The sequence below is a fragment of the Zeugodacus cucurbitae genome, chromosome 3, assembly GCF_028554725.1.
Source record: "Zeugodacus cucurbitae isolate PBARC_wt_2022May chromosome 3, idZeuCucr1.2, whole genome shotgun sequence".
NCBI classification, from domain to species: domain Eukaryota; kingdom Metazoa; phylum Arthropoda; class Insecta; order Diptera; family Tephritidae; genus Zeugodacus; species Zeugodacus cucurbitae.
The window spans coordinates 72285719-72311945 of NC_071668.1; the positions used below are offsets into that span (position 1 = coordinate 72285719).

General features: G+C 35.4%; 1 protein-coding gene and 1 long non-coding RNA gene across 2 annotated transcripts in view; one reads left to right on the forward strand and one right to left on the reverse strand.

The window, feature by feature from the left end:
* Window positions 1–6249, reverse strand: part of Mb1767 (uncharacterized) — a 10169-nt gene extending 3920 nt beyond the window's left edge. Inside the window, exon 1 of the long non-coding RNA XR_008470480.1 lies at window positions 5635–6249. This is a non-coding gene — a long non-coding RNA (uncharacterized Mb1767). The remainder of the gene's footprint in view (window positions 1–5634) is intronic.
* Window positions 6250–6522: 273 nt separating this feature from the next.
* Window positions 6523–26227, forward strand: part of LOC105218174 (protein dissatisfaction) — a 34786-nt gene continuing 15081 nt past the window's right edge. Inside the window, exons 1-3 of the mRNA XM_054227439.1 lie at window positions 6523–6532; window positions 10879–10959; window positions 11708–11869. Coding sequence (XP_054083414.1) covers window positions 6523–6532; window positions 10879–10959; window positions 11708–11869 — 253 coding nt within the window. The remainder of the gene's footprint in view (window positions 6533–10878; window positions 10960–11707; window positions 11870–26227) is intronic.

A 26227-nucleotide genomic window follows, 5' to 3' on the forward strand; every position in this document is an offset into this window, starting at 1 on the left:
ACCAAGTTCGTTAGTCCTACAAAAAGTTCAGGAAGACAGTTTTCTAGAGCTTTGAAAAATTTGAACTTTTTCTATTTCCTTGTCTGTCTCCCCTAATGGTCTGAAGCTATCCACGTTAAAATTGAAAATAATCAACATACATACTATTGATTTAATCTCTATCTATATACCACGGATCAAATGTGAAGAGTAACAAAATCGACACCTACATTTGACAATGAGTAAATAAAAGCTTGTAAAAGTAATCAAAATCAATAACACGTGACAAACGTAAATACGATAATCGATGGGCACAGCTGATAAAACAAAGCACTAACGTTAAAAACAAATACAACAAAAAGAGACACAGTAAAGAGTTTACAGCTTTTCAATGCAGAGCCGACGAAATATTTCACTTCGCAGTTAACGCTCAAAAGCTTTTACAGCAACGCAATTCGACCAATAAACGGCGTCTGCGCGCCAAAAAACTGGTCGAAAAATGGTGACGCTCTTCAAGCAAGCAAGCCAATCGACAGAAAAGAGGCGGAGCTTAGACGACAGAGCTGTGCCGTGAGAGTATGAGAGCGCCGTATGTGAAGTTGCCAGCGCGCATGTGTGTGAGTCCGTGTGTCTAGTTGTGTGTTTGCCGCTGCTTGCCGAAGAGGGGTGGCTGGCTGGTCTGACATTAAAATCCAGCGTTATGTAGAAAAAAACGACTTTTTGACAATACAAATGCGCCAAAGTCGGGGGTTGAGTAGCTGAGGCGCGTAACTACCTTATAGAGGCGCACCACAAATGGAAGCAGCAGCAGTGGCAGTCGCAACAACAACAATAGCAATGCAGCGCATACCATGATAAAGTCACGAGGACACATGAAATCAACACCCACAAAAGTCGCCATATCAACAGCAGCAGCAGCAACAGCGAGTATAATGCTGGAAAAACAAAAACAAAAACAATAGCAAAGTTGACGCTCTCTAGCGTTGCATCCAAATGGCATGAGGTATTGGCTTTCTGTTGTATCGTAATTTGGTGTGTGCCTTCAAGTGCGGGCTAACACACACACACATATATATATATGCATCTGCAAGGATGTTGGTGTAGCTGTAATTTCGTGTGTGTTTTTGTGTGAGTGTGGGCTTATGCTGGCATTTTGGCATTGTTGCTTTACTGCTATTATCCTGACACACACAATGTGTCCTTACGCACCTACACGAGTGTCTGCGTATGCTTGTATGTGTGTGTATGGCTGTAGCTTTGTTGCTGTGCTTGCCTGCCTGCTGCCTTGGCGGCCATGTGTGACTTTGCACTCTGACTGGTTAATATAACCGCAGGATTGTATTACGCCGTCATGTAGCCACTTACATGGACACCATTTACTCCGCTACAGCTGCAGCGCGACACTTGATTACTGAATGGGTGTTCGGAAGTTGTTGTTGGTGTTGAAGTGAGAGATTTGGATGGAGGTGCGGATATATAATTGTATAACGGTAAATACATATATACATAACTGAATATGTATACACATATGTAATTAGATGCTTGGATATTAGGAAGCACTTGAGGGGATTTACATCTAGAGCTGGGTCCACAGATACATCTATATAAAGCCTATGTGCATCCAAAATTATATATTTCTTCATCATTCATCGCTTTGATTTGAATATACTGCCATTTCTACAAATTACAAAAATATTTAGGTTGGTCGATAAATATCTACATATATAAAATGGTCGAAAATTTCCTACTAGGCCCCTGAAAAAAAAATTGACTTCAGTTAGTTAGCCATCACCCGATATGATCTGACCAAAGCTACAGAGACTTCAAAGACACTTAATCCCAGTAGGAAAAAAATTAAACCATATATTAGGTTGGCAAATATGTCACCTCTGCGGTACAGAGCTCGTATCTGGCAATACTATACATATTTAAAAGGGCTTTAAATAACCTATAACATGACGCTAAGCATGATTAGTTTGGATATTGAACATCGCCTAAGAGATGAGAGTTAGTCACCAAACCATTTTAAACCATCTGCAGAAGGCTGGATACACAAAAAGGCTTTATATTTGGGTGCCGCAAGATTTGACGTAAAAAAACCTTCTGGACCGAGTCAACGCCTGCGATAACACAACGAACTCGACCCATTTTTGAAGCGCATGGTGACTGGCGACGAAAAATGGTTCACATACGACAATATCAAGCGAAAACGGTCGTGGTCGAAGGCCCGTGAATCGTCCCAAGCAGTGCCCAGGCCGAGATTGACGGTCAGAAAAGTGTTGCTGTGTGTTTGGTGGAATTGGAAGGGAACCAACTACCATCTACTGCGAACAACTGGGCCGCTTGAAGACCAAAAGCGTCCAGAATTGGCCACAAAGAAGGGTGTAGTGTTACACCACACATTTCGTTGATGACTCGTCAGAAGCTACGGAAGCTCGGGTGGAAGGTTTTATCACCATATAACCCGGACACAGCGCCAAGTGATTACCATCTGTTCCTGTCCATGGCGAAACTCAAAAGAGGCTTATGAAAAGTGACTGTCCGAATTCTTCGCAAATAAGGAGGGAGCTTCTACGTGAGGGGTATTATAAAGTTGCCTTCTAGATGAAACAGATTATCGAACGAAACGACGCATATTTGAACTAAACACTTTTTATTAAACATTGAATAAAGAACAAAAAAGTGAAAGATTTGCGGATATTTGCCTACCTAATAATCCGTCTTTTGAGCTTGCCAGCTTCGATAAGTGAAAACTTTCAAAGTTGTAAGTGCTTTCGTGGTTAGCTTCGACTCGATATAACTTCTTCTCTCAGGAATCTTAAAACTCACGAGACTTTTTCTTAAAATATGAATGATGAAAATCGATGTTAAAAGCTTAGGGAGCCGTTTCTAATTATTGGATTAGTTAAACCGTTTATCATTATGCTTTGACGGAAAATAAATAAAGCTAGAAAATAGTTCGATCGGTTGAAAGTGAGGCAAATCTAACTTGTTAACTTGTGGACTCTTATTGCCAGAGTCTAGTATTCACTAAGCTTTACCCCTGAAGTTTTCACTGTGAGATTCAAGCCATTAGGTATCTATAAGAGGACAGCCTCAGAATGTAAGGAGTCTTTATTAGGAATATCCTTGCCTAAAAATATGGTAAATTCTGACGTGATTGCCTAGTTCCGCTACAATAAAGACAGGTAGTTGATTCGAGTGATTAGATACAGTTTTTTAACGGAAAATTTTTAGTTAATCTTTTCCAGTGTTCTTATATTATCGATGTTTTTTTCTACAGAACTTTCACCAAGATCCATGGAAAACATTGTTTTTATTGACAACGAAAATTTTCGGAAATATACATTAAAAGGCAACTCTGGTCCATATGTTCCCTCAAAGTGTTCTAAAATAGAATATACTAGGATTATCATTACTGAAAATACTCGTATCATCAAATCATTCTTATATCAGAAACGCATTTTAAAGGTGATATCGGGATATCTGATAGAGTAGAGTCGAAGCAAAATGATCGCTGTTTGGCGCATCAGATATCAAATATCATATCTCCAGATATACCTTCAGTCCGTTGAACCATTATCCTAAACTCTAAGTCAATGGGATCACACAGGATTTGTCTCTCCAGAGATATTTTTATACACTAATAACATCACTACAACTCTTGAGAATACTAAAATACCACTACTATATTTATATGTAAGCGCTTTATTAACCTCACACTCCAAATCCATATACTGCCCAACTGAAGCGCTTAGACGTCAGCTAATCAACGTTAATATAATTTCCGAAGTAAATAAGGTTGAACTCGTTAATAAGTGTGTTAGTATTAGTATAAAGCCTTGCATTTATATATTCTCTTTTACTATATATATATAATATTCCTATAAATGTTGCGCTTCAAGACTCCTCCCCACTCTGAAAGAGACAACCAACCGTCCGTAGTTAATTTTAAACTGGTTAAACTTTTGTCTATGTGGTTGTTAGGTATCGGGCAAACCAATACACCAAAATATCACAAAAGTCATTTCAATTTAGTTACGAGTCAGTAAATCAACCCCTAACAACATGCCACACACCAAGCGCAGGAAGTTAGTAGCAAGGTGGGTGCAAAGAGACGTCTATAAGTAGTGCTCTTCCTACTTATGTTACATTGCGAGAGAGAGAGCGAATATTTGAAAGGTTACAGTGGGCAAGTTGGGTAGTTGTGTTACTGAAAAAATTTTGAATTTGGCAATGGGAAGTTTATCTTGTTTGGGTATCGTTTGGAGCGAAATAGATTGGAGCTGAGAACTATAGAAGAGTTAGGGTTTCCGTGCTAAAGTTTATTCACGAAAAAGTTCAGAATTCAAGTTTTGAATGTGAACTGGTCTTGTAAAATGGAATAAGGGCGACCCCTTCCGGGTAGTATATGATTTGGATAATGAGGTTAAGAGTTGTTTACATAAGAATATAGTATTGGTATTTTAGTTTTATAGAGAGCTGTAGTTTGTTATTAGTGTATACAATTAGCTCTAGAAATATATATTCTATGTGATCCCATTGACTTAGAGTTTAGTATAGTGGTTCAACCGACTGAAGGTATATCTGGAGATATGATATTCGGTATTGTCTGATGCTCCAATCAGCGATAATTTTGCTTCGGCTCTACTCTCTCAGATATCCCGATATAATCTTTAAAATGCGTTGCTGAGTCTGTTTCGGTTAGCTTTCTCCAGTTAAATGGACATCATTGCCCATAGCCCTTAACCTTTTCGTAGTGATTTGGTATGAGTCTCCTTTCGTAGTGATTTGGTATGCCTTCAGAGAGTTAGTTATTTTGGTGTGGGATTTTTCTAAAATATGTCTAAAGGTTTTTATGATCCCAAAATAAAAGCTAAGACACCTAATGAGGATAAAACCAAAAATATGAATAAATTTCAAACAGAATAATAAAGCTACAAAATGATCACGATTTTTTTAGAAACGACAACAGTTCAATTGGTAAAAGAGAGTCATATTTCCTTCATCAAAAGCTCTATGAGAGAGAGCATGAAAATGTATGGACAACTGTGGAACAAATCGTGTTACTGTGATGGAATTTACGAATATATATCTGCTTGAATATATATACATCCCGCTATGCTGTGTAACAGCTTTTATCCTACTTGACATTTTGTGGCGAATCCACGAAAGCCACAAGACAGATATTACGGCGAACTGGCTGAGCTGAGGTGGCGGCGGATTGGATGAGTTAGAAGCCATACAGCCAAGCAGTCAAACAAAGATGGTGGGTAAAACGTATGTAAGTATACATATACTCACTTTATATATAATATATATGTATATTAGTGTTAGTGTGTGGCAGTATTAGTGCACTAAAGATAGCTCATAGCCCACTGTGCGGCTGCAGGAAGTCTCTTTCGTGCATTGTAAGCGCATCAGCGCTGGTCTTTGGTGTAAAAAAGGGCGTTTTCCGGTTGGACAAGCTATGCTGACGTTAGCAGCCACCAGCAGTGGGTTGTGTGCATGACTTGATGTATGTATTAGTGTGTGTCTGTATGTGTATATACATATGTGTGGGTGTCGATTGCCACAGTGCGACGTAGGGATGAACTGACACAAAATATTATAGCTTTTCGCAGTTTAACGATTTTTTTTGGTTTTTGCACTCACTCGCCTCACGTCGCCGCTGTTACCACATAAATTCAAGAAGCGAAGCAATAAGCGGAGAATAAAGGTCGAAAAGCAAGCAGCAAGCCGCGCAACTTCTTAATATCCTTGCTGCCGCCATGGATACTGCATGCGCCTGTGTGTGTGTATGTGGCTGTTGGCTGCGGCCAGCATTGGTTCTTGGCTGCCGCAGCAACGACAGTAGCAGCAGCATCAAAAGTCAGCGTGGTGGCGGCATGGTAGGCAAATGGTGGCTGCTGTGAGTTCGGTTGGGTGTGAGTACTTTGGCTTTTATATGCGCCACCCTCGTAACGCTTGGCTCTCCATTAGTTGGCTCTTGCCACACTTTGTGTTGCGCAAAGTCGACCAGCCTATGCTGTCCAATGCCGCCATCGTCGCTACGCCAGTACTGCAATCGGCTCTGCCAGCCAGCCAGAGTCAGTGTCAAATTGACTGCGTCAAGGATGCTTCAAGCTTCACTTCTATAATTGGCGGCAACTGGAACTCTATTGCAATTCGCAATTCGAAACGTTCACAACGTCAAACGGGCGTTACGCGACGGCTAGAAATTTACAAAACAGTTTACGGTGTATTATTGAGAAAGTATTTGGTTATTGAGAAAAAAATTTACATATTAAAAATTAAAGTGCTTAAAATAAAATTTAAAAATTAATAACAAAAATAAAAATTTATTTAGATCAGTGTAAAAATGAAAAATGTCATGCGAGAAATTAATTTAAAACTCACTCGCTACTAACTGTGTTTTTACGAAAAGTGTTTAACTAACAATATTGACTGCAGACTTTTAGTAAAAATTAATTCGTCAGAATTTTTGCACACAATCTAAGCACGCTGGATACGTTGGGGTTTAAATATTTCCATCAACGGAAAATGGGCACAGGTAATTAAACAGCAGACTCACTAAAAAATCAGCAAAATAATCGCTTGAAATAGCCGACGGTTTTTTGTGTGTATTTTGAAGAAAGATAAATTTGCAGAAAATATTTAGAAATTTAGAATTTTATTCTGTTTAAATTTCCGAAAACGCCTAGAAATTGACTGACACTAGATACAATGAGCATAATATTTCATAAAAGCTAATAACTATTGCCATTCTGGTATTCTGACTTATTGTTGTTTTATAATTCAATAACACCCTAAATCTATATGAGCAAAAGTGAAACGTTGCCTACATTTAGGCATCTCTTACTTTTTATTTAAAATATTTAGAATTTGTTGTTGTTGGTTAATATGTTTTATGATACTTATTATTAAAAAGTAGAAGCAATTAAATTTAATTTGAAATTGATAGAAACCAATAGAGAGCAATATTATCAAAAAATTCAGATTTCGATTACTCACTGCTCTGGTATTTCAATCGCAATCTTCGAAAAATAATATAAAGTGTGTAAACTGTGGAAATACTTTGTAAAGTAAGACACTTAGGTGTCATTTGAGATACTCAGTTACAGAGATTCTCCACAAGCAGACTTTTTGTCAGTTAATCTTCCCATAATTGTCCAAAAAAAGGGCATATAATAAACATGAGAGTTCCGGAAGTAACCAAGTGAGTTGCTACCTAAATACTGCAGGTGAATTTGGCAAGCGGATACCTCTGAAGAATTTATGAACTGATATAGATGATGTTTTACCGGGATTGTTAGGAAAAAATCGGTAGATTAAACAGACAAAAACATATATTTTTCCGTTTCTTCTTCACCTTATTTCCCAGACGGATAATCACACGAGAATAATAGAAATTGTTCCGACCATGTTTTGCTTGAATTGTTTAATCCATTGACCTCATCAACTACCATACTTTGGAGGTTGGGGTGGGCCCAAATAAAATCCATGCAAATTTAAAAAAAAATATATGAAGACTTATCAGAAGGTATTAGAGTTGAACTTCCCTAACTCGAATCACCATAATCCACAAAAAAAGTTCGAGTTAGAGAGAATGTGTGTATGCAATTTGTCTTTTATAGCCAATTCAAGAGTTGAAGTTATGGAGAACTTTGAGTTATAGAAGTTCGAGTGATCGAAGTTCAACGGTTTTTGTTATATCATCCTCACCAAACGCCCGCTGTAAATCCCTATAATTTTGTCCAATCTATCCAAGACTCGAATAAGGTATGGACTTAGTTTCGAAAACTGGATGATATGTTAGAAAGTCTACTTTTCTCAGAAATGCGATATATTTGGTCATTCTGTGAGGGAACTTTTGAAAAGATCTTAGGATCTCATGCAACTAATACTTGATCGCTCCATGTATGACTTACTTTTGAATACATTAAGTTAGGTTAGGTTTAAGGAGTAATATCAAATAGGAGTAATGTTTAACTTTCTAAAAGATAAGCTTCATAAAAGACATGGATATGAAGATACATTATGAAAAACTTCAAAAGTTCTGATACGAGATGTGTTTAAAATATAACGATAATTTTCGATCGTTTTTTGAAAAAAAAAAAAAAAACAAATTAATTCATGCACATTAATGTTGTCGCCTTCAAAATAGTCCTCATTCGGCATAATGCACTTAAGCCAGCGCTACTTCCAATCGTCGAAACACTTCTCAAACTCGATTTTTGGGATAGCCTTCAAAAGCTCTTTCAACGATTTCTCGCATGATTGTAAATCGACGTCCCTTTAAGGTTCTCTTTATTTTTGGAAATCGAAAAAAGTCACATGGCGTCCGGCCTGGCTAATATGGAGGCTGGGTCATCTTTACAGTTCCCGTTATTTTGAACACTTGTGTATCCCTGGGTGAATTTAAAAAAAACATTATCCAAAGGTCTTCGACTCTCGTATTTTATACTGTTTCTCGATTTCCAAGACACTTGAACAGAGAGACGTTCCAATTTTATAGGAAAGTTTGTGATAGGAAATTCAATATCAAATGTTTCCATCCAGCTTCGAAACATCACTGCTAAAATTCAATGAAGCTCCAATTTTACATATCACACACCTTGAATTTCTGCCTAGATGGTATTGGCTTAGACGAAAAACTGTTAAGGGGTTAGGGGTAGTCAGAGACACGAAAAAATGAGAATTTTCAGTAATTTTTTTTTTTTGCTATTAAATCATGTTATTTTACAAAAGTAAGAATATGGCATTATTGTAAAATTTTTTGACTTAAAGTCACGAAAATTTGAAAAAAAAATAATAATTTCAGTTTAAAAAAGTTTCAGTTTCAAAAAAAAGGTCCTTGCGGTGACAATCATAAGTCCTTGGAGATCTAAAATCAATCGGATAAAAAGAATAGTTTTATAAATAGATAATCCTGGGCCTGATCCGAAGCTTTCTTTTTTCAAAAATTAACAAAATGGCGACCTCAGGAAATTTTTTTCTAGATTTTCGGGGAAAAAAGCTTCGAATCAGGCCTGAGTTTATTATGTATTCTAAAAGCTGTATGAATTTCATTAAAATCTACTGAGCGGTTATCGAGATACAGTTGTCACCATTTCAAAAAACATAGTTTTGAGATAAACGCATTTAAAGTTTCACACTAGCGTGTTGGATTGACTGAGCGCTCTTTGTTATTTGTCGAATAACTCGAAAAGTTATTATCGGATCAACTTCAAATTTTCAGAGAATATTTTTAAGATATAACACATAACGAAAATACAAAAAAAAATTATTGTTTGAAAATCGTGACTATCCCTAACCTCTTAAAGACTCTCACATGATCAAAATAGTACTAGAAAGTAATATAATTAAAGTAGATCACATCGGCCTAATCTAATCTATAAATGGCCTTTTAAAAATATACTCTTCTTCCTCTGCATCTCTTCCCATACTTTCGTAATAGACATCTAAGCAAACCCAATACCAATTTCTAAATTTCATAATTCAATTGAACGACTTTACTTCACAACTTTTGTAATTTTAAGTCGGTGAGAAATCCTTTATTCCCAGCACAACAAAAATAAAATAAACAATCACTATTCAACATTCCTTTTTTACATATTGCCTGAGAATATGTTAATTGTATAATACCCATAGAATGTTGTATAATGCATAACACCAAGAAAAACAACAGCAAACACACAGACACATAGAATCACACCAAATTGACTAGAATACTTAATGCGGCATGAAAATCTCAAAAGAATAACAAAAATATATATTTTAAAATAAACTTTAAAATATTTAAAATAATAATTGAAGTATGCTGCAAACAATAACAACACACACAATAACAATGAGCAAAATGTAATGCAACAAGCAATTACAACAAAAAAAGCCAATAAATGCTGCTGAAGAATACTGCAGCCAACAAACAACCCCCAAGGCAGCCGGCGGCGCTGCAATTGCATGCAAACTGGTGGATAAAGGGTGTGAAAAGTGGCGGCACGCGTCATGCGACAAACAACAAACGAGATGTAGGGTGCTTGAAGAGTACATTTTTGTATGGATGTGTGTCTAAAATATAAAAAAAACATAAACAATGGCAATATGTCAAATGTCTGGGCGTTGGGTTTTGTAATCATTACACTGGAATTTGTTTCACCACATCAACACCCTGCAATTTTATGCCACACATACTTCCTCTACCCGGTCTCGAACTACATTTGCCAGCCACTTTGTTGTTGCTTTTCTATTGCATAACCTAAAATTTTGTTGGTGTTTTGACAAGTGCCGCTTGTTTATTGAAGAATTTCTCTATTAAATATAAAGTGTGGCGCTACGTGCCTTGTCCGTCGACTGAGATTAACTGTGAAATTGTGGTACACGGCGAATGGTGTGGCGGTTAAAAAGGTATGTGAGGAAATGAGGTGTAAAAAATTAAGTGCGAAAAAGGGTTTACTTGGCATTTGTCTTTTGTGGCAAACCGAGGTGTGTGCCTGTCTTTTAAATGTGTCTGGTTGGGTCGTAGTGTTACGTCGAAAAATTCTAAATCAACAACTATGGAAAAGTCGTCGTGCATTTGTTGACTTAACTTGAGCCGAACTCTCAAAGTGGTATCACTCAGACCAGACCGTGTGCATGAATTAGTGTGTCAGGCCAACGCACAATATACTATTGTTATTCTAACATCCCTCATACAACTCGAGACAACCAAAGTGTTGTTGTTGAAACTCCCTTTTGATTTGAGTAAACTTTTGTCTGCTAGTTTTAGTCTCGCTAATGCTGTTTAAGCCTAGTCTAAATCGTTTATTTACTAAGCATTAGATGCTCACTTCTTTTGTTTTTCTATTTTCGTACGTGTTTTGTGTGTTATTTTTAAAGCATTTTATTTATTTTTAGGTGACCGCCTGCTGGACATACCGTGCAAAGTGTGTGGCGATCGAAGTTCCGGCAAACATTATGGCATCTACAGTTGTGATGGTGAGTAAAGCGACTATTTTTGTGTATAAAACTTTATTCTTCATAATGGACATTGTAACGGACCGAGCTCCAACGAAGCTCATACATTCGGTCTCTATCCTCTGCGGAGGTAGTGTTTCTTTTATCTTCTACCATCCTCAGCAGGTTAAATTTTTCAAAATATTTTGCCGATAGCCAAGTCAGCTTGATTTCAGAGTTCCAAATCGATGTTCTATTTGAATAAGCTCCAAGAATATGAAGTATTTTTATCTTGTGAGTCTAGGTCTTATCTCTAACGCAGAGGAAACGAAATCCTCATGACAATCTATATTAGTCCGATTGGCCGCACTTCTAAATGGCTAAAAGCATGAAGGCCCTTAACTCTGTTCTCAGGTTTTCGATATCGAGATAACCACTTAGCCCGATGTGCCGGTAAAAACTATCTTCTTCTTTCTGTAACCGAAAGTCACCGGAGCATTGCAAACTGTTGGGTCGGATTTAATCTCATGACATACCGAAAGCAGCGGTCGTTGAAAGACTAGAAAAACTTTTGGAACCATCCAATCCGTGATATGCGTCTAAAAAAATTACGTCCTCTTGACAGTGAGATCTTGGTAACCGGAATTGCCTCGGATTTTTATCATATCACCTTTTGTTTGAGCTCTTTGTCTTTCTGAAGCTACATCCGTCCATTTATACTCGTATTTCAATTTCCCAACTACCATAATCATAACGACTTCAACTGTTTTCTTTTCCCCCATTTTCCTAGGTTGCTCGGGTTTCTTTAAGCGCAGCATTCATCGCAATCGCATCTACACCTGCAAAGCAACGGGCGATCTAAAGGGTCGCTGTCCCGTCGACAAAACTCATCGCAATCAGTGTCGTGCCTGCCGTCTGGCGAAATGCTTTCAATCGGCGATGAATAAAGATGGTGAGTAGCTGAAAGCTGAAATAATAATTAAATTAATATATATATATCTGACGAGTGGAATAACAAAAGAATGACAAAGGCAACAAAGGAGTTTGAAACACTCTTGGCGTCACTATGCGTTTAACGCATTTTATTATTTATTTTTGTTGCTAATTTGCTACAATTATTCACAAATTAGCATGAAATGAGCATCCTTTATTATTTTGATACGCTGAAGAGTTCGTGAAGTGCTTTAAATTAACATAACGCTGCGGGGCGTCGCTCTGTGGGATGAGTGATTTCGTGTTTCAAAAAGTAAAGGCTATAATATTATGAATTCTGAACAAGAAAATGCTTTATACATATCAGTAGCTTTTGAAATATTCTGTCCGGTAGTGATCCCAGGAACTTAGTAATTAATGAGACACTAAGGTGCTTCCTAAATAATGTGGTAGTGAGTTCATGTTCCAGAAATTACATCCGCAGATTTCGAGAAGAGATTCCGGGTTACATTCAAACAGGGTTGACATTAGTGTATCTAGTCCGACATCTTTTTCTGCATTCTTATAAGGATTTCAGAATACCTCTTGAAACTAAGAGCCAGACACACCAGCTGTCTCTCAAGGTCTCTTCAGTTTTAATTACTGAGACTGAATTCTTAATCTAAAACTGTTGTCAGAGGCCTTTTTAAGGCTGTTAAGTTAGGAAAATGCTGTGAAAGTTATCCAGTTTTCAGAGCATGTTTAAGACTGAGATTTCCAGAAATTTTAATTTCCATCTCTCATCATATTTCTCTCGGTGTTTCATGTAAATTCGGTCACTTAATGGAACCTCTATTTGATTTTGTTGTATTAGTAGTTCATTCGGGCTATTTTGGAATCTAATTATTCATTAGATATATATATTTTGAGACAGTTTAAGTAAAATGCGTTTGGGGATCTCTCTCGCACTTATCTTATGAACAGAACTGTAAAAGATCAGTATTAAGGAACCAGATAGAAGTTTCTCATTTGGAGACTATAATCAGAGTTCTGAAAACATTCCAGAAAATCCTGAGAATATGTTAGATGTTAGACGGAACTCATAAAACCCCGAAACAGCAAAGAGTCAGCTCTAGTAAAGCTAAACCATTTCTAAACCTAATCACATTACAAAATCAACCCTTTGAAAAATTATTAAAAAACTTCAGTCAATTTTTGAATGCTGAGACATACACAGACACTTATACATATGTATATATTTGTAACTATTTCTATATATAATCGCACTCTCTTCATTTCGTACATCGCTAGCTGCAAAGCTCTTAAGCCAATATTAAATGTAGCATAAAAATACAAAAGCGATTAGAGTTTCAAGTTCAACAATTCAACCACAGCCCACACACACGCAATCTACTACAACCTCATCCATACACACGAGCATTTATAAATGTATAAGACACATTTGATGCATGAAAAAATGGGCAAAAGCCAGGCGGGCAATCGACCGGGTAGCCACTTCAAAATGAACACCACTCCCTTACGAAATGCAGCAACCAACAAAAAAGGGAACAGAAACAAGTAACAACAACAACATAGCTTACAATAAATTCAAATATGATCTTTATATGTGTGTGTGTGTGCACGCTGAGAGCACCGTGTGAAATCGAACACATTTTCGGCATTTTAAACATGCAACAATGGCAATGACAACAACAACAACAGCAACAATAGCGTATAGCTGACAACAAATTGTAACAATACGATGACAATAACAAAAGCAACAACATTGCTCGCTACAAAGCAATAATAAATAGTAACAACTTCCGCTTGATTGCCACTCAAGTTGGCCGCCCAATACAGTTATCCAACGAAGAGAGAATGGCGAGTAATATACTTATGTATGTAGCACATTGTGTTTGCGTTGGAGACGTCTGTCAAGTGTTTGTGCGTCGCATAATAGCGGATTACATGCATTATCCTTGCAACTCCTGGCACTAAATCGCACTAAATGTGTATTGGCAATCAGAAATGATTATCCTGTCATTGTCAAATCGCCTGAATGGTCGGTGTTGGTATTGCTGTTGTCAATGATGCGCGGTAGCCAACGAACTTTGGTCTCCCCCCGTGTTTTTGTATATGTAAGAGTGTACGGTAGCATGCCCGTGGGGGTTTTATGTTGAGTCATGGGTGTCTTCTTTATATTAAGCGGTGTCTTCAAGCTAATGGAGAGAATCTCCCGTTTCGGCAATAACTCTGATCTGCGATTTAGCTTCATCGCTATTTGTTATTGGCCTAGGATCCCGAAAGAGATCGTTTTGCACAAAAAATTCATTAACGATTCAGCCTCTTAATATTATTAATATAATACTAGATATATTCAAGAGTAATCATCAACGTTTTGGAGACATATATACGACAATTCTTCTGTATAGCATTCGAGATAGTTTAATAAAACAGACTCTCAATGCCTTAGTGACAGTATGATAAAATCGATTTTGGAACTTTTAGTAACAGTGCGATGAAAAAGAGACGGTCTTTTAAACGGGCTGGAGTTCTTAGAGACAAGATTTGACGTCTTTGAAACTATTTGAACAAATTAAATATAAATGGAGACTTAAGGATAGTCTGAGATAAAAGGAGACCGGAAGCTTTTGGAAGGAAACTGGTGGTCTTGGTGACAGCCAGACAGTCTGATAGGGATGAAGCTTTAGAAACAGTGTGATAAAAAAGATTATCTAAGCGTTAGAGGTAATCTGATAAAAGAGAGATTGACAGTCTTAAAACAATCTGAGCCCTAGACAATATGAGAATAAAAGAAGTCTGGAAGAAGTATTAGACTCAATCTAATAAAAAATAGCCTGTAAGACTTGGTATAAAAAGAAGACTATAAGACCTGCAATATAAATCAAGATAACGAAAACGAAGTAGAAATACGGATTAAAGACTTAAAAGGTTAGGCCTGGAGCTTTAGAAAATGTCGCCCACAAATATATATTGGAAGTTCTAGACACAATCTGATTAAAAAAGAGAGGAAGACAGAACGTTTTAGAGGCAGTCCGCTAAAAAGAGACTGGACTCAAAAAATGATTACTCAGTCAAACTCAAAATGGGTCTGAAAGACTGAAAGTTCTAGAGACAGTCAGTTAAAGAGATGCTGCAATCAAACAGTGAGTGATTCTTCAGTCAAACTTCATGCTTTCAGTTGAAAAGCTAAAAGAATTTAAAAATAATAAAATGGACCGCGGAAGTTTACTACCTCAGATATGAATATCGTAGCATCCATATAAAAATAGCTTCACTCGCCATTTTCGCAATGTCAGCCTCTCCACACCTGAATGGCCACATACCATCTCAAAAGTGTAACAAAGCTTTGAAAATCCGCCCACAGACAAAAAATATGTCTCTATATGGCTATACAAGGCTAAACAAACACCAACTCTACTAATACCAAAGAGAAACAATAACAAAAGACAAGCAACAACTTGTCGCCGCTACCAACTTGTATCGCTTACAAGAATAGCAACGAGGCAGCCTGGCAAAAGCCCAAAAGAAAACAGCGACGAAACACGTACTCCTTGGAGGACAACACACATATGAGGGAGTATGAGGATGGGTGTGTGTTAGAATTCGCTGCCTTTTAGCAGCTTGTCTTTTTGCCACCGTTTTGTGTAGCTATTTTTCTAGTTTTGCTTGTGTTTTTTTTTGCCTAGATGTTTTGTTATTTTTGGCACTTTCACACTATTGTTCGCACTGTTGTTGCCTGCTGTTGTTGCTTACTGGTTGTTGCGGCATAAATAAACACATACTCACACTGCAGTTTGCCACCCACAACACACATGTATGTGTTTAGTGTTGTTGTTAGTGTGTTATTTGTAGCATAAATTTATTTATTCACTTTTGTTTGCGTATAGTTCTAAGGAGATCCTCACCGTAGGCTATTTTTGTGGCAGAGCGAAAAAGGCAAAAGCCACAAAAAGTGTTTTACTTCTAAGGTCAGAAGTGTGCAGGGGGAGGTGTTGTTTTTTATTTCGGGTGATTTTTATGCAAAAATAATTTTAGAAATTTTTTTTTATTATTTTTTGTATCAAAGCTGAGTTTGATGTGTTTCGAGCACTACCTTGTTTTGAGTTACAATATGTGCTAAGTCTAATATATTTTCTGATTGGTTTGGAGTGAATTGAGTTTTTGTATGAATTTTAAATATTAATGAAAATATTTCAAGAATATTGCAGTCTTTTCAGCAATATCTGAAAGGCAGAGAAGATCTCATTATTCCCGCTGCAATACTCTGTTTTCTAAGTGCTATTTAAGAAATTATTTATCTATAACCTGCTTTCAGTTTTTTTTACAGAAATACTATCCATATGTTATACAGAACCTTATTTAGGCTTTTTAAGAGTAAAAGTATGCAAGCAAAGGTCACACCAATCTTCCCAAACACAAATTTTATAACTCGACTGGTGTTTTGTATAACTCTTTCGGCGAACTTTCAGATTTTTTATGTTTCATAAAACTGGTTAGGCAATCTGATATATGAGGCATTCTCTGGTAAAAAAGCAACTTGAAAAAAAAGTTCTTTATTTTCTTTGGCAATGATTTATCTTATAGTATATGTAAAACCTAAAATAAAACATATGCTTTTAGGCTTGTGTAACGCGGGGTTGCCATACTGTAAGGGGCCAAAGTTTTTTGTAAAAATATTTTCGAACCGCCATAACTTTAAAACTAATGAACAGATTTTAAAACACCATGTGACTTTTTTGTACAGAATTTCTCAAACTTTAAACCTGTATATGGTAAAAATTTTTAAAATTAATATTTCTTAGCAAAAAATGATGTTTTTTTTTTTAATTTTTAACCCTTTATGCCCCCTTCGAGTTTTTTCGAAATTAACTTAAAATGTTCCTTATTTCATCACCTTTTTACCCAAAGGGAATTTTGGGACAGCAATATTTGTATGAGCTACAAATAAAAAAACAACTCAAAACATGGTGAAAAATTATTGATTTATGCACTATTATTATCTGCAATTAGCGTAACCCAGGATTAACGACGTGGACGTAGCAGACATTTAATCCCTTTAAGTTTTTTTTATTTTTTAATATTTTTTTTTAATTTTTTTGTAATTTTCAAATTTTTAATTTCTTTTTGTTTTTTTTTGGTTTTTGTTTTTTATTTAAAATTATTACGTACTTGAATCTAATCTCTCTATATGCTTTGTTTTGTATACTTTGAATATCTGAATATACGCGGATATCTTTAAGTATTTATTAAGATTTCCAATCCCAACTATAAACAATAAATATGTTTTCTTTTTTAACTGTGAAGTCAAACGAACCACGACGACTTCGAAGCATATTTCTGTCTTCTAATTCTCCTAAAGTCCTTCAACTATGCTGAGGCTCTGTATGTATATATTTTTTTGTACCTTTTTGTTTCTTGAAACCAAATTTAAAGCAGGAAGAAAGATTCGGCTAAGCTCCAGCAAGTCTAAAATGCAATTGTCTACATGCACACAACAATCTTATCAAATACTGCATATTTTTAGGTACTCTAATCCGTTATTTTTATGTTTTAAAATTTTAATTTATATGTAGCAGGTTTTCTTGGGTTGTCTAAACATCTTTTGGATGGCGACATATCTTTTGTTTCATTAATGATTTTTTGTACAATATTGCATACTTTTAGGCGATATTTATACTTTCTTTAGAAGCGTGTATGCAAATTTATATGTTTTGTAATATTTGTTTTTATTATTTTGATATATATTAGATTAACTATTATTAAAATTGTTGTTGTTTGATGGATATATGGAGAAACTAAACGTTGCATCATGCAAAACTATAATCAGTTATATTTAGCATACTTTCAGGCGCACAACAACGCCCATTTTCATTAATAAATCACTTGTGAGCACAGCAAAAATATATTTTTAGAACAATACCTTTATTTCCCACTTATTTACAACAACACTTGCACGATTTTTTTACACACACAAATTAACATATAAAACAAAAGCACTTTCTGCAATTTGTCAATATAAAATTTGCAATGTAAATTTAAATTTACATAATCTTGCATGCATACATACATATGTATATAAAACCTACAAAAGCATGCGGAAATTAGCGAACAAATGCTTTATTTGGCATATTATTTGAGCTGCATTTGGCAAATAGCATACTTTTTGACAAGTCTTTATGCAAATTAGATTAAATATATATGCTCGAGTCTGTTTAAAAATATCACTATTTATGCCTGCATTTATGTAGAAAAACTATACCAAATACGATTTTTTGTATACACATAAATACATATGAATGTGTGTGTACATATGGAAGTATGTCAGCTTATGCATTGGCGAAAATGCATTTGCAAATGAGCGACAAAGTCCCAAAGTGCATGCTGAATGATTTATTAATGCAGCTGGAAGCCATTTTCATGTCAACATAATATGCCTGACATATAGACTGTAGAAACGGCAGAAATTACCGCAACATCCGCATGTGTACATTGACACATACACAATTATATGTGTATATGTGTGTGTGATGGCATGAAAAAGTGCTTGCTACAAATGCCCTTTAGGGAATCAGAGTATTGTATTTGACATATGCAATACGCACTTAAATGCTTGTTAATTTATATATATGTATACGTATGTACAAATAACAATGCACCTATGCATAGCTGTATTTTTGTATAAAGCTACAATGTTGCAGCCGACCAACAGTCGAAAATTGGGCCGTTGTGCGGTTTTGCGACACTGATGGAATACTTAAAAATACAAGCTTATGTAATTTTGAATGTATGCCTTACGCACACTTGTTTTGGCCGTAAATGAAATGAGTATTGGAAATTCCAACTTATACACTATTGAACGAAAAAATAATTACCTTGAAAACCCAAATTTAAAAAAAAGATGTATTGTTCGAAATAATTTAAATATTTTTCTTTAATAAAAAAAAAATTATAATTTTATGAAATTTATTAAAATATAAAAAAATAAAAAAAAAGTTCAAACTAGTTCTCAACTAGTACTTTTCGGACCAGTCCCACAAAATGTTTAAATTGATTAAAAAATCATTAAATTATGAAAATTTCAACTGAGACATTATAAACTAGTTAGTAACTAGGCCCTTTCGGACCAGTCTTAAAATTTTTTAAAATTGATACGAAATTCGTAAAATTTTAAAAAATTTACTGCAACATTGCAAACTTGTTAACAACTAGTTATTTCGAGACCTGTTTTATATTTTAGAAAATATAAAAACAAAAAAACAAATGATTTCCTGCAAGGTAATACCTTCGCGTACATATATATGTAAATGTCATATGCATATGTATGTCTATGCACCTGCATGTTGCATCACCAATAAGCCGCTGACAAATTGCATTCATTGCAGCCAGCATTTCCATTTGTTGTTATTTACCAACACTGCAATGCGTAGGCGTTGATGCGTAACACTGGCGACAGCAGCAACAAAAACACCGTCAACAACAACAACAGCAAGTCAAATGCAGCAACTGTCAATGCATGCATTGAGGGCATTTAACAGAAAGCCGCATGCGATGAGGCGTAAATGTTGACAGCCACACCCCTCACACTCATACAAACACACCCACACACGTACACAATCAACCCGCTCGTTTGGCACGCTCCGTCACTTAGTAATACAATACGCCCAACGGCGATACTTTAAAGTGAGCTGGTTGTACAATGCGTTTGACTGTGTGTCCATGTGTGTGAATGTATGTATGTTTGTATGTCATGTGTACCTGTGAGTGTGTGCTTGCAGCCAACATGTGAACTTAAATTTAATTTAAATGTGTGAAAGCCCATTAATTTCGAGTATCAGTGAGCTAGTTGATGTAGAGTGTTATTTGGCCAATGAATTGTTGGTAACTGTTAATACAAGGTGACCATTTTTTATACCCTGAACAGACAGGGTATATTAAGTTTGTCACGATGTTTGTAGCACCCAGAAGGAAGCGTCGGAGACCCTATAAAGTATATAAAATGATCAGTATGTTGAGATGAGTCGATTTAGCCATGTCCGTCTGTCTGTCCGTCTGTATATATACGAACTAGTCCTTCAGTTTTTAAGATATCGTTTTGAAATTTTGCAGATGTTATTTTCTCTTCAAGAAGCTGCTCATTTGTCGGAACTGCCGATTTCGGATCACTATATCATATAGCTGCCATACAAACTGAACGATCGGAATCAAGGGCTTGTATGGAAAACGTCCGCATTTTACTACATATCATCACGAAAGTTGGTGTGAGTTATTGTTTATAGAAATAATTTAATCTCCGAAAAAATTGTTCAGATCGGTTCACTATATCATATAGCCGCCATACAAACCGAACGATCGGAATCAAGGGCTTGTATGGAAACTTCCGCATTTTACTACATATCTTCACGAAAATTGGTGTGAGTTATTGTTCATAGAAATAATTTAATCTCTGAACAAATTTTTCAGATCGGTCACTATAGCATATAGCTGCCATACAAACCGAACTATAGGAATCAATGGCTTGTATGGAAAACTTCCGCATTTTAATACATATCTTCACGAAAGTTTGTGTGAGTTATTGTTTATAGAAATAATTTAATCTCCGAAAAAATTGTTCAGATCGGTTCACTATATCATATAGCTGCCATACAAACCGAACGATCGGAATCAAGGGCTTGTATGGAAAACTTCCGCATTTTAATACATATCTTCACGAAAGTTCACGGCTAAAAAGAATTAGTAAAATGTTTTCTTTTTTTTATTTACTTTTTCTTACGTCTTTAGATTTGCTTAAACACATAGTTACTAAAAGAAATGCACCTGTGAAGGGTATATTAGCTTCGGTACAGCCGAAGTTAACGTTTTGTCTTGTTTTAGAATTCATATGAGATCAAAAGATGAAGATGTGACAGCGGAGTTCAACAAAAAAGTATTTTATGAGAAAATGATAAGCATTTTGTGTTCTCAGTTGATCTTCTTAACCTTCCAGACCAGGAGGAGAGTTCTCAAGATATTAAAGTCAGTCAGTTAGGTATATCAGTCTATATCTGCAAAAAATACACACCAGTCTTCCATTTATATCCTAGAAAAGAGTTAAATCGAAGTTTTCTGAAACAATTTAGATCAATACCACTTACCAACACAATAAAAGCACCGATTCTGTTAGGGATGGAAAAGTTGTGGAATATCGTGGTTTAATTTTGAGTTATATTCGATTAGAGAGGCTTATGAGGTCAAAGGTTAACACTCTTCATACGAAATGTTCGATTAGAGAGGCTTATGAGGTCAAAAGTTAATCCCCTTCAAACGAAATTTCGATTAGAGAGACTTATGAGGTCAAAGGTTAACACTATTCATACGAAATGTTCAATGCTTAAACATTTTAGTACAATAATTGATCCCTCTTGTTCCGCAAGTCATGGATTTTGCCTAAAATAGATCATAATAATATTAAATTGTAAATCAAAAATAATTTCAATAAATTTGGAATAAACAAAGCGTGAAATTAAGCAACAGAGAGTCAAAACTGAAAATGTATATAAAAGTTAGGTCCATGAATACTCGAACTGGATATAAAAAAGTTCCTAAAAACTGGGTTAAAACTAATCGTTCCTTGCTGATTGTACGACCGAATTTCGATAATAATTCAATGTGTGCCACAACTTCAATAGAATTACTAAAATTTAGAAGCTCAAATGTAAATTTTGATTATTTTTACTCGATTTTATTCAAAAAACATTTTAAAATGGTTCACTGTATATATCTAAAATGTAGTCACAGCTTTTCTCCTTACATTAGTACACATTTTCACAATTATACACAATACGGCTCCATCAACTCTCATGTAGGTACTCGTAGGCAAACCATGGCGTATGAGTGACTTTAAATCCGCTTTTAATATTGACACCAACGCTTTACTCACTTTTCGGCTGCAGGTAGCTAAATGAATGAGTGCATGTATAAATGGAGTTGCACTCTGACAACAAGAAGCGTTACTTGGCAGTGCACTAGAGAAAGGTATTGCTGTTGGTATTGTAGGCAGAATGCAGTAGAGTAAATAAAATAAAATTTGAGGAGGAAATGCAGAAGACAGTGAAACGCAGGCACAAAAATGTACACAAAGGTGTATTTGAATGGTATTCGAATATATATATGCATATATATATGTATGTATATGTTATAAAAAATATATATGTATGTATACACTTGTATCCTTCTCTGTAGTAGGCTCAAGTAGTGTTGAAGTCAGCTCTTTCATTTCAAAATATCGCAAGTGTTGTTTGTATATTCATATATACATATTTACACTAGTAAATAAATACGCACAAATATCCGATACAAACAAATATAACATACAATATATAAAAGCTGCATTGCACTGACTGAGTGACTGTCTGACTGCCTGACTAGCTGCGGCGTTTGCATGTTGCCTGGTGTGGGTAAATTGACATACAAGCGGATTAAAAAATTTTAAAATCAACTCTTAACATGACATTGCAGTTTCGGCTTTCTGATGCACTCAAAACAACAACAACAACGAAAATAACAACAACAATGACTACAACAAAATAAATATATGTGAAAACAATGGCTGCGAAAGTTGACAGGAAAAACTCGCATGTGTTGAAATTTTTTCCATATATATACATAAATACATAGATATGTATATGTAGATACATATTTACTTGATTGCGTATGTACACTTACGCATATTTATATTTGCTGTTTGCGCTTCTTTTTATTCTATATTTTATTTTTATGTTTTTATATTGCTTTTGCAGTTGTCCCCTCTATTAATTTCATTCCAACAAATTTTCTCTTATTTTAGTCTGGCAACACCTGCCACGTCTCGCAGCTTGGCATTTACTTTTGATATGCAAAAAAAATAGATTTTACATATTTATTTGTTTTATTTTGTCGTTTGTCGCTTTTTTAATCCCTCGATAAAAGTCTGTATGTCTGCATGTCGCAGCAACAACAATGCAGTTTTTGCAGTATTATATTGGGAATTTAAGTTATTTTCTCATTTTACTTGACCAATTGACTTTAAATATTTAATAAAGCGTTAAAGTTGGCTAGTTGCATATGTGTATGTCTGTATGTAGTTGGCTTTTGGTAATATAATTACTCAAAATATGGATTTTTGACTACAGAAATATGAAAATAATGATATACGTGATTTTATTGTAATCAATAATTATGATTACATGATTAGTAATTGTAATCTTTAATTTTTTAATTACCAATACAATATCTCTTATGATTACTTTAATCGTTCTCATACTTATTGTGAATAATTTCTGTAATGGGAATTAAAATGTAATGGTAATTATAAAAAGTTAGATTACCATTACTCAAGTCGTAATCATTTAATTTTAGGGACTACTTTCGAAGTACATTAAATTATATATCATGCAATGAAAATTTTCCGGATTAATATTCATTATCAGTATTTGTTTTATTACCGATTCAATATCTTTTTTCATTTTTATTACTGTAATAGTGCTCATATTTCTTTGGATTAATATTTGTATTAGAATTATAATTTATAATTACAGTAATGGTAATCAGAAAAGTGGGATTACCTCTTTACTAGTCGTAATCATGTAATTGTAGGGATGATTACAACAATTACATTTGTTCTGGATCACAATTATTTTATATTTATCCCTCCATAATACTTGGCCAGTAATCAATAATTGTCCGTTTAAGAGTTCAGAGTATTACAATTATTGTAATTGTAGATTCAAAAATTGTGATTACTGGATGATTACAATATTAGTAGTTGTAATCTGTCTGTGTTTTATAACCAATAGAATATCAACTATCATTAAGATTAATTTAATTGTGCTCATACTTATTGTAATATATTTCTGTAATAGTAATTAAAAAGTATAATTATAGTAAGAAAAAAAAATTACAATTACTATTACCATTACTGGTCGTAATCATGTAATAGTAGGAAATAATTTCATAGTATTCTCAATTATATATTAACTTTTTCCGTTATGATTACAGTAATTATATTTTTATATTTTTCGCAACAAAAGTTGCTAAGAGAGTATTATAGTTTTGTTCACATAACGGTTGTTTGTAAGTCATAAAACTAAACTAGTTAGATATAGTGTTATATATATCAAAATGATCAGGGTGACGAGACGAGTCAAAATCCGAATCCGAACGTCTGTCTGTCCGTCCGTGCAACGGATAACTTGAGTAAAAATTGAGATATCTTGATGAAACTTGGAACACACATTCCTTGGGACAGTGAGAGGGTTGCTTTCGAAAATGGGCAAAATCGGACTACTGCCACGCCCACAAAATGGCGAAAACCGAAAACACAATAAGTGTCATAACTAAGCCATAAATAAAGTTATAAAAGTAAAATTTGGAACAGAGGATCGCACTAGGAAGGGGCATATTTAGATGTATTTTTTTTGGGAAAGTGGGCGTGGCCACGTCCCCAAATCGGTTATTTGTATATATCTCGCAAACCAATAAAGCTATATAAACCAAACTTTCTGCAGTCAGTTCTCTTAGGTACCCCACCACACCATGAAATTAGTTGAAATCAGATAATAACCACGCCCACCTCCCATACAAAGGTTAGGTTGAAAATTACTAAAAGTGAGTTAACTCAGTAACGAAAAACGCCAGAAACACTAAATTCCACATAAGAAATGGCAGATGGAAGCTGCACTCAGATTTTTTTACAAAATGGAAAGGCGTCGCCCACTTATGGGTCAAAAACCATATCTCTCCATATTACTTGGTAAGCAATAAAAAATTCACCGTTTTTTAAGATTTCAAAGTATTAATATTACTTAGTATAATAATTATCCGTTTTTTAAGAGTTTAGAGACTTTTCAACTTCAACAACTCCATCCACTTAAGTTTATCTTAACTAACAAGCTATAAACAAGTAACTAAGTTGTAAACATAAAACGGTATACTACACTCCACAAAAATTAAGGTTATATAAATTACCACAGCAAATCGGTCGCTCAATAACTAAAAATTGATGCGCCAACAAAAGGCAAACAAAGTAACAAATGAGCCCATTCAAGTACACCAAATAAGATGGATAATAAAAGCGATAAAGAGCATAAGCAAAAGCGGGAAATATAAACGAAGAAAATGAGGGAATTGTGCAGCGTAAATACAAAACGAAGAAAGGAATAAAATTGAATCCCGAACAATAAGCCGATAGGCTGAATTGTGCCGTAGAAAAATGGCGCTTACAATAGCTAAAATGTTAAAGAACCACGACAAGCAACACAAATAAAGCTTGAGAGGGGAGAGAGGGAAAGATAAAAAAGTATCTGTTTGTTGACGGTTGATAGCTTTACTTCAACTGCTGGGTGTAAGCAGAAGAAAAGCGAGTAGAGGCGGGCGCTCAAGTGAATAATGATGGCGTATACGAGTGAGCAGCAGACAGGAGGAGCTTGCGTTTGGGCACTTGTCTGCGTTGAGGTCGATAGGTCGCGCCAGCATACACCATATGTTTGCATGTATTTATGATAAAGATGGCGCTCTGTAGCTTACAGCCACTGTTCCTCAGTGTAGTCCCTCATCACTGGCATCATCATCATCAACAGCGCCGTCATCAGCTCTTGACATGAAAGCAAATAAGTTATTATATGAAAATATGACAAGGCATGCACACAACGCTTCTTTCTTTTTTTTCCGCAATGCGGCTTACCAATGCGGCACCCATCTTTAAAGACCTGCGTCACCCCTCAGTCGTCGTCGCCGTTCCACCCACTTGGTCCTTGTGTACGCCCTTTATGCGCATAATAAATGTTAAACGCTGGTATTCAAGTGGTTTATGCTAATGGCCTTCACAAGCCGGGAGAAAGACATTACAAAGAAAAATGAAAAAAATATCGTCAAGGCGCACAGAGTCATACAAAGTGGCTCTTATAACTGTTATTCGCTGCTCCTTTCCTTCACCACATTTCCTTTCTGATTGTCGATTTCATGTTTGCATACAAATTATGTTGCTGCTATTAATGTTATTTGCTCAAAAGCTCACTGAACGATGCTGCTTTTGACGTGTGTCTGTATGCGTGCATGTATGTGTGTGTATGTGTTTGTTGGTAGAAAAAGACATTCAGCAACTTTTTGTTGTTTTCACGCGGCATTTTAAGCGGATTTTCATATTTTAGAAAATTTTTATTTGAGTGATTTGTTGTGTGTACAAATGAACACATTCCATTTCTCATGCTCCAGAAAGGTCCTTGCGCTATTTATCGGTGTATCTGTGTGTGTGTATACCCCTGAGGTCTTCATTTACCGTAGAATGTTTCTTTTTTTAGATTTTTTTGCTTTGGTCGGGGACATTTTGAGTTGAAAAGTGATGTCAAATGATGCGTCAAAT